Consider the following 16,397-nt stretch of genomic DNA (forward strand, 5'->3'; position numbering starts at 1 on the left):
TCCTGCACTCTATATCTGTATTTTATATTTATGAGACCCGTAGGACTCAGCAGGACCATTCCCAATCTGATTAGACCAGACTCAGGTTCTAGGTCGTATCTCAGTCACTAGTTACAAAATGGACATGTGAAGACTCAATTCTTTGGTTTGAGCAACTAACCCTCAAAAATGCATTCAAACACTGACCCCTGTCCATGTTCCAGAAAAGGTCAAACATTTTCTGGCTGGACTGCAGCCAAGCAGAGCCTGCCGAGTTTGTCCCTGATTTACTTTCTAACATCTTAAAATCACCTGAATATTGGTGTAGGAAAAAAACAATAGTCGATCATCTCTTCAATTGTTGATATTCAATCCATTAATTGCAGCCAATTGGTACAAGTCTATTGCGACACATAGTGTACGTTGCGCTGTACAGCCCTGCCATTGGTTGGTTGGAGTTTCTTAGGAGACTTTTAAGAAGAGGTGTCCCAAACTGTTGTGTGGGACACCATGGTGGTGTTTTGTGTGATTTTTTTTATCACTTTAAAAGAGTGATCACTTTCTGTACTTACGAATTGCTTTGTGGGCCGATACAAACAGTCTTGCAGCCTATATGTGGTCCGGAGGCCAGAGGTTCCCCCACTGTCAGGATCATTAATGGAATATTTACAACTACATGGCAGCCAAATACAGATTTAAGACGAAAACACTGACTCATGTATTTAAACTTCTTCTATGTAACCACTCATCTATTCATCAACATTCTGAGCTAAGTGCTGCAATTTACCACTTTGTAAAAACAGCTGCTGCAATTAATTATTCAATCACATACACTGTATTTAGCATCTGACGTTGGCACTGTGAAGTGTAACATGATGTGTAGGTACACGTTCCTTCCCCTCAACTCCCCCACTCATCCACTAGTATGGGCATGGGGCATGAAATACTGGGTAACTATGGAAACACACCGTAGTGATTCTCCAAGGCAGGCGGCACTTTCCTTTAGAGGCCTTGAGTTAACAGGATTAGAAGGAATTCACAGACGAGTCCCCAAAGAGCACAGCCTCTTTGTGTCTCCCATCTGCTCATTTCACTCTGATCTCTACTGCCCCGAGTCAGACAGAGAGCTAGAAAGATACTAGAATCACAAAAACATTCATCACAATGCAAAAAAAGGCAGAATGTATAGCTGTTGAGTGTACATTCAAGATAACTGAGACCTCTGTGGTAATGTAAGGTATTGCTATAGCGTTGCTCTTTTATCCTCAGTCACTACATGTACCATGTGTCTGGTACTATGTTGGAATCCCTCTCAGTGCTGGCCTCTTTGCATACAGAGATTAGCACAATTTAAAATGTGGCTGGGACCAGACTCAATCTGCTCGTCTTTATACCAAAAGAAGGCAACATATTAATGTCAGTATTGTACTTTCTAGAAAATTGCCAAGTATAGTGATAAAAGAAGAAGAACAGATTTTAGCTCAAACAACAGCCTATGTGAGGACCCCAATTAAAACCATCTGGAAGAGTTCACCCCAGGGCATGACAATTTAAACACGGCTCTGTACCCATTGCTCATGACATGAACAGCAAATCTGGTGTACAGTATGTTGAACCTGATGCTGCAAAATGGTAGAATCAGCTTTCAGAAAAGGAGAAGGGGGAACTTTTTACATTCACTTTTGTTTTCAGACAATGACATCCTCACTGCTAACTAATAATAGCTGGTATACTGTATCGTGGGCTGTGGCTACCATAGCAACAGAGGCAAAAAATGAGTGAGTGGATGAGGACATTACAGCCACACCCATCATTGGAGCAACCAACCAGACCGGAAAACCAGTACAGACATGCGGAGCTACTGGGAGCACAGCTAGTGAATAATTAGTGGGAGTCAGGAGGGCCACGCCTGATGTGGTTCAGCCAACCAGTTCACTTCATGCTATGTCGACTTTTTTGTGGCAAACAGCAAAACACATTTAGATTGACTAATCATTTATTGATTTGTATGGCAGCAGGTTTATCAGTCAGTACCTCAATCTGCATGAAGTGTTGCTGCTTATGCACATGAACATCACCATGCCCTCTCAAGGCACTCCGCCAGCTTGTGAGGTCGTACCATTCAGCCCGTTCAGAGAAGGACGATGAGGCCCTTTGTTAAGTCTGAATAACCTGGATGATGTCATCAGGTATCTCAGCTTCAGCTTGGAGACTTTACATTTTTACCAGAAAGTGTGTGGTACAAACTGAGGGCATGGGCTTTGAAAGATGTGGACATTTACCAGGCAGAGGGACTAATGGAAGATGCTGTAGAATTGCATTGTGATAGCATTGCAAAGTCAGGATATCTTTGAGACAGAGTACATTCACAATGATTCAGATAAAGCTAATGATGTCTGTGGACAAATGTCTCATGTGAACCAGTTCAGTATTAGAGCTTCCCGTAAAAACACATTGTTCTATAGTTCATTTCTTATCAAGCTCTGTCATATGCAACATATTCGTGTTCAATAATGTATTAGTGGACAATGATCACATGATGTCCAATTAGTCATACATCAACAAATCCATTAATGTGTCTAACCCTCGTCATCATAGTGCCTTACTCATGTCCACTACTGTTTTCTGTGTGATAGTGCATCAAATTAAAATGTTTTCTTCTGTCTAATGTAACACCCTGAAATCCACATGTCCTGCTGCTAATAGAAATATAATGGCTGCCTATAATAATTTCCCATAGTAATCAGTTATTACCCTGTCATTTGTTGAGTGGTTTCATATGCTGAATTTAGATCTCATCTGCACGCTATGATAGGACTGGACAATGACTAACTAATATGAACAATAGACATGATCCATGATGGTCATACAACTTGACATTTTGCTCATCATACCCTTCGTTACAGTCCCTGGACTTGCAGATTGGATTGTGGGTCAGCTCATTTGAATTATATGGGATTCAGACATTGAAATTGCAATTTGAGTAAATTTGCGTCTGGAAGCCATTCATACTGTTGTATAATGAAAGCAACATTAAACAGAACCTCAAATCACAACTGAGGTGAACTATGCTGACAGAGATATTGCAGCTTAAAATGACACAAGATACTTTGATTTGTTGACTGCAACACATTTAGCTGCTCATATGTTAAAAATGCAAAAGTGCATGTACATGCATGTACATGGCAAAAACAGTTTTAAATACAAGCCACTCATCAGATCACATCAACTCAGTGGATGAAAACATCTGTTTCTCAAAGTGGGAGATGCATAATAACAAACTGGCATTCATAGACTGTGTAGTTTGCACTTCCTCTCTCTCTTAAACTTGTAATTCAGGATTTGAACCTTGCACTGCTGGGCAGAAAAAAGCAAACACAAGGCTAAACCCAGGGAACGGAAGAACATCCAGAACGCTTTGTAAAGATATGGTCACCCTGGCTGGGCCTCTCTTACAACCCAAACTAGGTCCAAAGAGAACACCAGACCAAACTGGAGTCCATCCAAACAGAACCACATGTATCCCCTATCCAGCCATACAGAGGATGAACGTGGTACCAGAGGATTTGTGTCATACACAACAAACCTGCTAACAAACTGATCAGTGGAGAAATGTTGTCACTGCAGTGAAATGCAGTCAGGAGTGTGCAGACCATGGCAAAAACCAAACAACCCCTTTACAAACATTACAAATGACAAATATTCACAGTTTTGAGGCCTGACATGTACAAATCCTGAATGCTCATTGAACAGCGGAGGGAGACTGTGTGTCCAACAAATCATCCAAACTAAATGACTGAAGAGTCACTCTGTTGAGAAATGGCCACATATGTATGAACACAACAACATTGTTTGTCAGTACCTTCCAAAAACCAATACAAAAGACTACTACAACTGCTAATGGTGTTATAGCAACACACTGATAACGGCATACAGTTAGGTTTCATTAGAACAAACTGTCAGGTTGTATTCTTCTTGTCTTTCTTAATCATCTCTTTGTGTGTGATAGTTTTCTTTCAGCAGGCCAAACTGGCTGGCAGCAAACCTTTTGTACGAGTGCAGTGATATGAGGACAGAACCTCCCAGTTTCAGCACACTGCTCGGTGCATGTTTATGCCCTGCAGTTTATTAATAGCTTGACTACATGATCTCATTATAAATAGCTACACCTTCATGGTCTCATCTGAATAAAAGACACCAGTAAGTCGATTCATCACCAGGAGTAAAGCAGGGAGAGAGGAAAGAAGATGAAGAGAGAAGGTGAAAGAAGAGAGTAAACTGGTGAGGGAGGGAGTGGAGAGGGAGGCAGGCGCTTTGGGTGTGTGTGTGTGTGTGTATATACTCTGTGTGTGAGCATGCGTATACATCCTAGAGAAACCTGATGGTTGTCTTCCCCTCACTTGAACTCAGACTTCACATGAAGGAAGAGCCTCAGGACCTTTCCCTCAGCTTTCACTCTTTTCTATTACTCCATCTGTTTCCCTCCTCTCCATCTTTCTCCCCTGTAGTTGAGCACACCTCCATCCCCCTCCCCATTAGTCCCTCACCATGCTGCTACTCTACAACTGTTTCCTCTCTCTCCTAGAATCGATCTATCGCCGTGGGGCCAGAAGATGGAGGAAACTCTACCGAGTCAACGGACACCTCTTCCAGGCCAAGCGCTTTAACAGGGTGAGTGTCTTCAAACCTCACTAATACACACTCCCAGCTGGGGGGACGCACTAATGCCTGAACAATGCTTCAGTCAGCTCAGTTAATTGAGTCTGTCTTCACTGGGAATACTGGAATTATGACAGCTTTGGTGACACCGGAAGTTTTAAAAAAGACATTAGACCAGTGCTTTATTATAAGGTGAAGTTTGGATTGTAGAGTTACTGGAATTAAAATAAATATGAACAATTGGGTTTTTCCCACTGAATTTTGCTAAACAATGTATGGGAGCTATGAATGAGCAGAACAGGCATTATTCTATGTTTATAGCCTCAGTAGTGACTTACCTATGGGTGCCATCAGTGTCATTCACAGTCGACACAGTGGCTGTTGTGCAAGCAGCAGCTAAAATTTGCCAGTTGAAAAAAATGTGTTGATGCACTGATCACATCGACGTGCCTTTTTGTTTGAAATGGATTCTAGCTTCTGCACAGAAAGATGACGTCCCCGTTCTTCATCCAGTTTACAAAGCTCTGATTGTTTTGGGTGGTTGAACCAATAATGAGGATAACACCAGACGTAATTTAAGTGTTAAAAACTGAGAAATGTACGAAGATTCAAAGTGTGGAAAATAAGGTTGGAGAATGAAAGTCTGTTCTTGACTTTGGCAAACATACAAACATCTTAACTGAGGATTGACGTCCTTGTCTTTTCTGGAGGTTTCAACCTCAACTCATGGTCTTCATCAGCAGATAACTTTTGAGTAAACTTTTTCACTAATGAATGCGAATGAAGACTGTGAGATGCAGATGTAAATAGATAGTGACTGGAACTTCAGTTAAGATTTTGGGTGAAAAATTCTTGAAAAGGAGGAATTCTAGGAAGTACAGGAGGTCCATAATTCTCCCCCCTACAGTTTAGTAGATCCAATGTCAATGTTCTTTTTCAATGCAGGGCATAGTCCCATCACATACCCACACTTAATGTTCCCCTTTTTATCAACCATAACCAGGATCTCTCCCCAACCCATGTAACCAAGTGTTTAAGTTGCCTAACCCTGAAGATACCTGAACCATAAATTATTTCCCATGACCATGACCTTACTATAGTTGCCATGTGCAGATAGCATAGAAATACAAATATGTTGTTGTCCTGGCTTTTGCAGAAAGATCCATCAAGGTTTTTTTTTTTGATAGGGCTGGACATGTGACAAGTGATTTAAGAAACAAAAACAACACTTGTATCGTTAAATGTCACACACTTTTAGACTTTGTAAGTGCCTGTAGATGTCCTGTGGGTCATCCTGTCCTCCTGCTGTGTTTGAGTAGCATCTGTTACAGTCAGAAACTGGCTCATGATGATCATTTCCAGTTCAGGAAACAGTCAGTTACTTTTATTTCATAAAGTGCTCATAAGCATATTCTTTTACCTTACCCACACCTGTAGGGTGTGCCTCTAAGTCTGTGCAGAGTATGAGTGGAGTTCTGTGTGGAGTGCACAGTTCAGTATGTCATAGACATACCGCAGCTAGATTATATATGACAGGTAATCAAGTCACTGCTCCAGCTAAGCTATCTGGATATTGTGCATAATTCATGGTGTCCTAGTTGTGGCTTGTTTAGTACACACACACACACACACACACACACACACACACACACACACACACACACACACACACACACACACACACACAGGTACAAGAATGCACATGGGCTTTCATCATTTGCCTGCCAAGATGTTAAAGAGCTCCAGCTGCTCATCCTGCTTTTCTGAAACAGGACTTCAGCGTTTAAAGTGTTTTTATTTTGTAATGCACAATGGCCATTCTGAAAGCATATTAGTTTTTGCCAGATCATATCATAATAATTTCGTTGCACTTGGAAACTTGTGTAATGACAATAAATGATTCCTGATTCCTGGTTCCTAATGGTATGACATTTAAGGAACAAATACACACAAGTCAGATTCCTTACAGCAATATGTGGCAGTAATATACAGTAATTCAACACGTCAGTTCTTTCAGGCAGCTGGTGACAGTACAGATTTATTGCATTTACTTAGTTGTCCCTTGTTCAAATAGGTTTTGCTCCTAAGAATAATATTTTTTTCAACATGACAATTCTTGTTGAAAATGTTTTTGTCTGTTTGAAATAAGATGTAAAAGTACAACTTTGCACTATTCATCATAAAGGAATAATACGACTTCATTATTCAAATTCTAAAAATAAATAGAATGTGCTTCATCTTCACTAGTGTCACTGTTACCATTTTCCTGGTTAGTAAATCAGCTCTTAGTATGAAACATCTCCAATGGCTGCTCGTGTCTCAGCACTAAGTGGATAAGCTATGAGCTTAGTGCACAGTCATCTGGCTGAGTCAGCACTTCGCTCCAACATTTACTCCTTGATGTGGTCATTACGACTGATGCACTGTGGAGCCTGACTTGTTCAATAAAAGACATATTGGTATACTGCTGTACATCAGCACTCGCAGCTAAACCACTCATCATAATGACTGCTCTGTCACTGTATGCTGCTTAGATATCCTCACTTTTACTGATCATTTTCAACCCTGCCTCCTGCTAAATATATACAAAGTTTCTCAACAATTCAGAATGTTTGACATTTGCACAGAGGGTATAAGGGGGACGTTTGAGTCTGAGGTTTGCAGGGCTAGCTGTTTCTCTGTCTTTGTGCTAAGCTAAGCTAACCATGTACCAATCTCCAATTGGATTTAACACACAGACAAGAGATTGACATTCATCATCTCGTCTCAAAGAAAGCCAATAAACTTTAATGTCTAAATTGTTGAACTGTTTCTTTAAAGGAAATATGTTGGCTTTGGTTAAATGTTTCCTGCTCCACGTCAGCGTTGACTTTTTCAGTGTTTGATGAAGACCACCATCCTCCCATAACCTTAACCAGGGGCTTTCAGTTGCCTAAAAAGAACCACAAAAAAGTTCATTGTGCTGAAGTTGACAGCTTTCAGAGATTGTAGGACATGAACAGAAATGTATTGTCAGGGAACATTTGGTACATTTGTTCAATAAGTTCCAAAATTACAAAACAGTTTGCTATTGCAAAATGCTATTGCATTTTAGGATTTTTTACAACTCAGCAGTAAGTGTTTGTATTGTTAACCGTTTGACTGGGGTTTCTGACTGCTGTTGCTATGCCAGATTCCAGGCTTCTGGTTGGTTCACTATGTTGTCCTCAGCATATAAATAAGCCGAGGAGAAGTAGGTCAGGTTTCTCCTCCCTTCTCTCACTCCATCCCTCTCCTTTCTCTCAGTTTCTACACGTTTGCCTCCGTCTCTCTCTTCTACATCCCGCTCCATTTCCCGTGATGTTGCAGTGGAAAAAGCTGCTTTGTGGATCCCTCCCTTTAGACATAATGGGGTCTCTTGAGCTTCTGTCTCCCACATGATGAAGCAGAATTCAGTCCTCGCTGGCTTTTTGCCAGGGAACACGTTCACTCTTACCACTGACTAGAGGTGTGTTATCAGAATAAGAGGAAACGTGAGGTGGACACCACCTCAGGACACTCGCATATTTGTGTTTAGATGATAGTTAACAGAGGTTTGCAGGTGCATTTGGAGACACAGGACTGAATGTTTTGAATTCATTATTGTTATTCAGCTGTGTAGCTCTAAGACAGCACCACTTTGGTCCAGACTGAAATATCTCAACAAATATTGGATAGAGTGAAATGACATTTTGTACACCTTGGACCAGGAAGTCTTAAGCCTTTGGTGATTCAGTGATTTAGTTTTGAGTGAAATATCTTTGGGACACAATTTGTTACAGTCATTGTTACCAGGTGACGAATCCTAATGGTTTTGGTGATCCCCTGACTTTTCATATCGTGCCATCCTCAGGTCACAGTTTGTCTAGTTTGTTCTGTGTTTAGTTTAGTGCTTATTAGCAATAGCAATTAACTGTCAATATATTGTAGTTCTTGGAACTAATCAGCAGTCTCCTCGACCCTGGGAGTCTGGGATTACATTAGCATTACCATTGCAAAATTTGCAGTTGCTGTTTTTCCTTTACACTACATACATAATTTCTTTTACCAGCAACTGCCTTAAGTGAATTTTAAATATAAAACATCACTATGCATATTAGCATGGAAGGAGGATCTGTCTCGTGCAGCCAGTTTGGTGAGGATTTTGTGCAGGTGTTCCAGGGGTTTTAGGTACAGAGGCATTGCTTTAGGGCATTTTGATGCAACATTAGAGTGTTTTTTTTATTTGAAACTTTAGCTGTGGCATGCATGTCTACATTCTGAGATTTTGGAGGCCCTTTGCTAAATACTGACTGAAAGTGCAGTTGAATTACATTTGGTCTGTCTACTTAACACAATTCTTTAAAGTTTTTGTTAAGCTTTAGTTGTAAAATGCAAGCATTCTAACATACTGAACTAAAATGGTGATATGGAATATTAACTGCAGCATGTTAGCATGGTCATTGTGAGCATGGTAGCATGCTGACATTAACATTTAGCACAAATCACTACGGTAAGTACAGGCTGACAGAGATCCTAGCATGACTGAAGACTCTTACCTACTCTAAACTACATTACTGCTTTGTTTGATGGTGTTTTCATATATTGCTGCCTATTTTTAACTGTTTTGAAAGTGTCCTTGAGTGCTTGAAAGGCACCTATAAATAAGATGCATTATTTGTGTATGCTTTTTTATTAGCATTATAATTGTCGTTAATACTAAAATAATTTATTCATTTTTGGGGCCTGCATAATTTTAGTCGTGGGCCAGATATAACCCTCAGGACACTATTTGCTGCCCTCGAGCATTCGATAGAGTGTAAAGTCAGTGTGACGTTTAGTGAAGGTTGCACATTATTGTGCTAGTTTTATGATTAGTGGTGAAGCTCTCTGACCATTACACCCTGCTGCCTGTCTTCTCTCTTATTCTACAGATGCTTCTTTGGGTGAAAATGGTCATAATATGGTTGAACCTGGGGGCATTTTGGAGTATCCTGTGTGTCACTGCACAGATTGCTGCAGAAGTCAATGGTCAGTTTGCTTTGATGAGATGAATCAGTCGACACATCATTTCTCAGCATCTGAGGCCAGTCCGTTTCCAGGCACTCATATGATCTGTAATGCTGTCTACTGGGCTGCAGGGAGGACTTAGATCGATTTAAGCCTATCTCGTCTACTCATCCCTTTATTCCCAAGCTGCAGGACTCTGGACCTCCACAATCAGTGCCTCCCCATGACAAATGTAGCTAGAAAAAGAATGCACTCCTTTTCTGTGCTGGTTTCAGTCTGGTGGCTAATGTGTAAAAGATTTTGGTAGTTTTTACAATAATACAATAAAGAATCATGTTATTCATGTTTCTCATAGCTGATGGACTGTTCAGCTTGTTGTATGTCCATAAAATGCGGTGAAGTGCCGGTCAGGCTAGAAGAACGCTGTCTTACATATCCTATAGAAGACTCCTGAAATGAAGACTGGAGTTAATACATTTCCAGAGTTATGTGGTCATGTTAACATTATGGATAGATGAGTTGGTAAACTAAAAGAAAATTTTTAACGTCTCTCAAAATGTACATTATCATTCTGTTTTACATGTAACATTACTGAATGTTACAAGTAAAATAGAAATACATCCAATTTCAGTTGTTATGTTTTGTCTATAATTTTCAAGCCAATCCTCCAGAAGACCCCAGTGATGAGTTCAGTTGTGCTTCCGAGAGTTTCAGCCATGCTAGTGGCATGGCCCTGTATGATGGCAGTGTCTTACGGTTTGTTAGTGGGTCAGCCTACCACTTGGGTCCAGACTTAAGCATCTTAACAGCGATCAGTATTTGATGGCTTGCATTGAAATTGAGGGTGAAGTTTTGGCTGAAGATTTTGGTGATTAACATGAAATATTGTACGTGCCTAACAAATCTATTCAAGGTCCCCAGAGAATGACTGCTGGTGATGTTGTAATCTCCTGTCTTTTTTCTCTTCACAATTATTGACGACTACATGAACCTCTGTATTTGTGTGTAGTGCTAGTAGTTAGCAAATGTTAGCATGGTAACATGTTAAACTGATATGGTGAACATGGTAAATGTTATACTTGCTAAATATGACAGTGTTAGCATTGTCACTGTGAGCATGGTAGCATGCATGCACAATAGCATTAGGTCAAAGCACCATTTTGCCAAAGTACAGCCTACTAGAGCTGCAAGCTTGGCTGTAGACTAGCCTTATTTGCAATGCTATATATCTCTGATCAAAAAGCATCTGAAAAGAACTGGAGGATGGAAAAGCATTAAGACTAGATGCTTTCTAAGGAACAAAAGGCATAACTAACAGTCCTCCTTGGTGTTTTCTAGCCTGTCCAAAGCCTGATGCAGTGGCAGGCGTTGTCAAACGTTCTCTGCTTCTCTTGCTCTCAGGTTGCATGTGGTGTGTTGGGAAGAGAACAGGGAAGAGGCAAACGTGTGATTAATTCATAAATGTACGTCTTAACCTCTATGTAGAGTTAGATGAGACAGACTGAAGGAAGGCTTTGAAGTCTTGCTGAAGCATTTCCATGGCAACAGAGCACTGACTGGGGCTCTTTGTCTTTTACACTGTCAGCACGCACACCCTGTGAGTGAATGTTGTCGAAACGCCGAAGCACACACACGGCATCCTGCCAAGTGTTTAGTCTGCAGTCAGATTTTTGGTGACAGATTTGTTCATGTCCAGGGACACTGAGCTGCAAGCTAACCTTTGCTACTAGAGGGTGGCCGCCCAATCAGAGCCCATTGAGACCCGTTGGGACAGGCTCGATTCAAAATGCAGACATGATATTCAGTTTTGGGTCAGATGGAGTTATTATCAGCTGGGCTAGCCTACTTGGCATTGTGCAGTCATCAATGCTCAGACTCAAATGTTATTATATTTATGACTGCTGATGACATCACGTACTGTGCGCGCTAAACCTTTGTTTGGAAATTATTCATTTTACAGGTCTGTAAGCCTAGTTGTAGATTTCCTGGAAGGAACCATTTAATTTTGCATGAATTATAGGTAAAATAAAGACATATGAGGTGTTCAGTTGGTGTACTTTTGATAATAATAATCTGATAATTCAAATTAATTTATAAACTAATGTAATGTAGAGCCGTTTTGTCAGTGCTCAGCAGATTAAAATAGTGATAAAATAAAACTTTAATAATCCCCAGCCGAGGACAGTTGGGTGTAGGTAGCAGGCAATAGCATTAGGAACAGTATAGAGAAATACAAAATAAAAGCTGACTCTATATATATGTACATTTTATAAAAAAAATATAGCCAGCAGGGTTCAGGTTAGCTGAACAAACAGAAATGCAAAATTTCTCTACAGGCAAACCTGCAATTCAGCACAAAGTCTCTAATGACAAATACATGATGAATTCATTTTTACTTGGCTTGAAGTGGAACAATTAATTCAAGGAATTTCCTCTCGAAAACTCAGCACAACTATTCTGAAATACTCAGAACTCTGTCTCTATTTTAAACTTTCAAGAAATCATTAAGCAATAATGTAAATATAAAATAAAGTGTTACCAGTGTTTATACAGAAAGAAAGAAACTTTCCAAACCAATGCTTTTTTGATACCTTAAATTGGAAATATAGACATGTTTTCAACTGTATTAACAGTAGATCAAATAACTATTTGGAATGTGAAAAGGACTGCTCAACATAACCACAAATGAATATCTAACTCTGCAGTTCCACTCAGCTCTATGGAGCTCTTAAACATCTTTGATCATGTTTGGGATTTATGCCTTGTAACTTTACTGTTTGGTTCAATCTCAGCACATTCATCAACTTCATTTCCATCAGCAGCAAGCAGCTGTTTTCAATGAAAAGGCACTGTGCACTACCTGCTCAGCATGAAACAGCAGACGGTTAGCTTCCAGCTGATGAACATAGTGGTATTTTGTCTTTCTGTCATCTGCCAGGAATGTGTGCATCCACGCAAAACTTTTTTTTTTTTTTTCTGGAGCCCTCTGTGTTGGCAGCCCCACTGCATTACCAGACTGGCTCCATCCAAATGAATGAGGGGGCTGTGGTTCTCACACAGGGCTCAAGTCACCCTGAACGTCAACTTCCATGTATTGGGGGGCCAAAAACACAACTTAAAATGAATGCTATGAATCAGTGTTGCTCTGTGTCTGCTGGTGTGTGGACAGACACTAATCACATCCTGACTAATGCAACAAAATATGCCACACTGCTTAATACATCCGTGAAAAATATCCTGATTCAAATTAGATCGGGAAAGAGCTAATCAACAAAGAAGTACTTGGACCATGGATTTTGTGGCTATTTTGGATACTTGACACTTGGACCCAATTTTAGAGACACATTTTGGTTGGTAATTAGAATTATTAATACTCAGGCCTAAATAACAATTAATAGAAGAAGTCAAGAAAAATTGTTTCCATATATAAATCCAAACAAAATATGTAATAAATGTGATGTCTGACCTCACCTGGGAAGAGTTCCCTTGTAGCCACTCACTGTACATCCATCACATTCTGCCATTGTGATGGATGTCAGGGCACCGTTTAATTGATTGTTGATTAAAAAAATCAGTGATTGTGTGAGTCAGTGTGTTAGTTAAAGACTAACCTGTCAGTGTGTCTTGTCCTGTGTGTGTCTTACAGAAAGCCGACTGTGGCCACTGTAGTGAAAGGATATGGGGGCTGGGCAGGCAGGGCTACAAGTGTATCAACTGCAAACTGCTGGTCCATAAGCGCTGTCACAAACTCATCCCTCAGACCTGCCAAAGGCTTATGGTGAGTATTTCATCATGTCCTGAGCAGCAAACAGCACAATACCAGCCTGTCATATCCAATGCCAACACACTCTCTGAGTATTCCGGCAAACTCTGATATCAAGCTTACATGCTGTCAACATGAATGATGAGGATTACATTCCTTCACCAGGAGAATGTTATGTCTTAATAGCACAAGTTTAACAAGTCTTATATAGTACTGTACATGTTCATCTGCAAGGAGTTTGCCTTAATATTTTGTGCATAGTAATGAAAACAATGAAAGTAGAAAATATTAAAAAGCAGCTAAAAAGCAAGCCCTGCAAGCCAAGATGCATAAATATTAATTATTAAATTAACAATAAAATGTAGAAAGTAAATGTAAGTATAAGTAAAAGTAAAACATATAAAGTATGTACACTATAACTTTTAAAGATTAAATCTGTACAGTTGTGTGTAGGAATGTGCAGAATATTAAGCAGGGAATGTGCAAAAGTGTGCCTCCTGTATCGATGGAAAGGCACCTGCACAGGGTCCTGGAGGTGTGCAAGTCCTGAACACACATGTAACGGTGATGGGAGGCATAACTGCCTATTTCATGTGTTTAATAAATTCCCTTCCAGTACAGCAGATGGCAGTGTGTAGAATATTGGCTGTAACATCTATTGACAAGGAGTCCTTCACTCAAACTGTACCCACCAATCAAACAAGAAGAATAAGACGGGGGTTTGCATGTGGAGTACCTGCCAAAAAGGCTAAAAGTTAATGCAAGTATCCCACCACTTGGGAGGAGACCTATACTTAATGATGGAAGGAGAAGCAAATCTTCCTAGTACAAGTGCGCTCAAGAGAAACATGGTCCACCATGCTGAGAAGAGCAGAGGGGACAGGACGCAGCCTTGAGCCAATGCTGATAGTCCACGAGTCAGAGACATATTTCTCCAGCTTCACTTGCTGCCTCCTGTCAGACAGGAAGTCTGTGATCCACCTGCAGGTGGCGTCAGACACACTCAGCTGAGAGAGCTTGTCCTGCAGCAGAGCTGGGATGGTGGTATTAAAGACAGAGTTCAAATCTGCCTTCAGTCATGGTATAGGTTCCTGAGGAGTCCAGGTGCTGACGGATGAAGTGGAGAGCAATGTTTACTGCATGGTTCACAGACCAGTTGTGTCTAGGTGAACTGCAGGTGTTCCACGAGTAGGTCAGTGATGGATTTCAGGTGGGACAGCACAAGACGCTCAAATGACGTCATTACAGTAGAGATGAGTGCGGCTGGTCAGTAGTCATTTAGTCCTGCGGTCCTTGGTTTTTTGAGGACTGGGATGATAGTGGAGCTCTGGAAGCTGACTGGTACGTGACATGTCTTGAGTGAGGTGCTACAGGTGTCTGTGAACACTGGAGACAGCTGATCAGAACAGTGTTTCAAGGTGGATGTAGAGACAGACTCTGGGTTCTGCCTCTTCAAGAGCCTGTTGTTGTCCCTCTCCAGGATGGAGAGAGTGATCATTGTGGTTAGGGACAGGGAGGCCTGTGAGCTGGGCAGCCCCTGCTGAGCTGGTGGATTGGTGCTTCTGGGCTGCAACTGGTGGAAGGAGTCATGTGGGATGGTGTCAGTCAATGTAGTGGGGGCTTTAGGTGTGTAGTTTGTAATCTGTCTGAGCCCCTGCCAGACAGATCCAGAATGACTGGCTGAGAACCAGTGTTGAGGTTCCTTAGAGTACAGAAATTTAGCTTCTCTTACCACCTTGCTAAACGTGAACTTTAACTCTCTAAACCTGTCCCTGTGTGAACCAGTGTTTGTCAAGTCACCATGGTGTGTGACGGCACACAGTAGTCCTCACTGAAGCTAGTGTCGCAGGTCACACACACAATACATTAACACACAATAACATTGCACTCACCTGAGTTATTGCTGAGTGGGTAGTAATATTATTGTTCCCCCCAGTTTTCTCTTCCAAATGTGTTTGACTGTGTTCAGCCTCTGTGACTGCTTGTGTTTCTTGCCCCATCTGTTTTTTTCATAATGTCACTACACTTCAAGATCTAAATTAAAACAGAAAGCTAATGCCTGTAGTAGACAGCATACTGGAATTGCAGTACCACAAAAAGATAACGCCATCGATTTAGTATTAAACTCCTAAAACACACACTCCTTTCATCTTAAAAGCAGATATAGTTACCCTTTTTTGAAAATATATTTTGCATATTTTTTATTGACAATTTTTATTTCATATTTACGATTCTTGAATTTTGTGGTACTTTTTTCTTTTACACAGTTTATTGTCATGCATCAAGATACCAAGACCAAGCAGCAATGCACCCTCTGTGCATCAAGCTAGCTATGCCTCACAGACAGAAGTAGAGTTAAAGTTTTTAAGTAGAAAAAGAATCAAGTTTCCTTTCTTAGTCTTTAAATGTCAGGCATCTTCAGGTAAGGATTATATAAGGGATATTAATTTATTTCGCTTTCTGTTGTCAAGAAACATTAATCACATTTCAATACATGATCAGCTTGCAATTTTTTTTCAGACCAGGGTATTAAATATTCATGCTGTTTCCTCTGTGTCTCAGTGTACATTGGGGTTAAGTCTGAAGTGTTTATCCTGTTTTGTTTTGGACAGAAAAATAGCTAGAACTTTAATATGATCATCAAATTTAACCTCAGTCATTTTTTCAATACCTCTGTAACCCCCATCATGCAGTTGCTGACAGCATACATTTGTATTAATGAATATTAAAGAAATGTTGTGTAGTCGTGCCCTGAAGAAAGGGCTGTAAGTAGCACAGAGATAGATCAGTGCCTTCACAGCCCTCAGAAAGTCAGAGCATTTCCTGTTGGTCATTGTGGACAGTCTTTCTGCAGCTAATCCTCCTGTTCTTTCCTCCCATTCTATTGAAATGAGACATCAAGTTTGGTGACAGCAAACCAGTGTTCTCTGTAATTAATCCATTTGACCACAAAGCATCTGACCAAACACAAAGATCCAAAACTCAGCCC

The 16,397-nt window shown here is 40.6% G+C and overlaps 1 protein-coding gene across 1 annotated transcript in view; it reads left to right on the forward strand.

The window, feature by feature from the left end:
* The window catches only part of prkcz (protein kinase C, zeta), a 118,828-nt gene that overhangs the window by 54,938 nt on the left and 47,493 nt on the right, over positions 1 to 16,397 (forward strand). Inside the window, exons 5-6 of the mRNA XM_041945812.1 lie at positions 4,565 to 4,650; positions 13,292 to 13,423. Of these exons, the coding sequence (XP_041801746.1) occupies positions 4,565 to 4,650; positions 13,292 to 13,423 (218 nt within the window). The remainder of the gene's footprint in view (positions 1 to 4,564; positions 4,651 to 13,291; positions 13,424 to 16,397) is intronic.

The sequence above is a fragment of the Chelmon rostratus genome, chromosome 10 (assembly GCF_017976325.1).
Source record: "Chelmon rostratus isolate fCheRos1 chromosome 10, fCheRos1.pri, whole genome shotgun sequence".
Taxonomy (NCBI): Eukaryota; Metazoa; Chordata; class Actinopteri; order Chaetodontiformes; family Chaetodontidae; genus Chelmon; species Chelmon rostratus.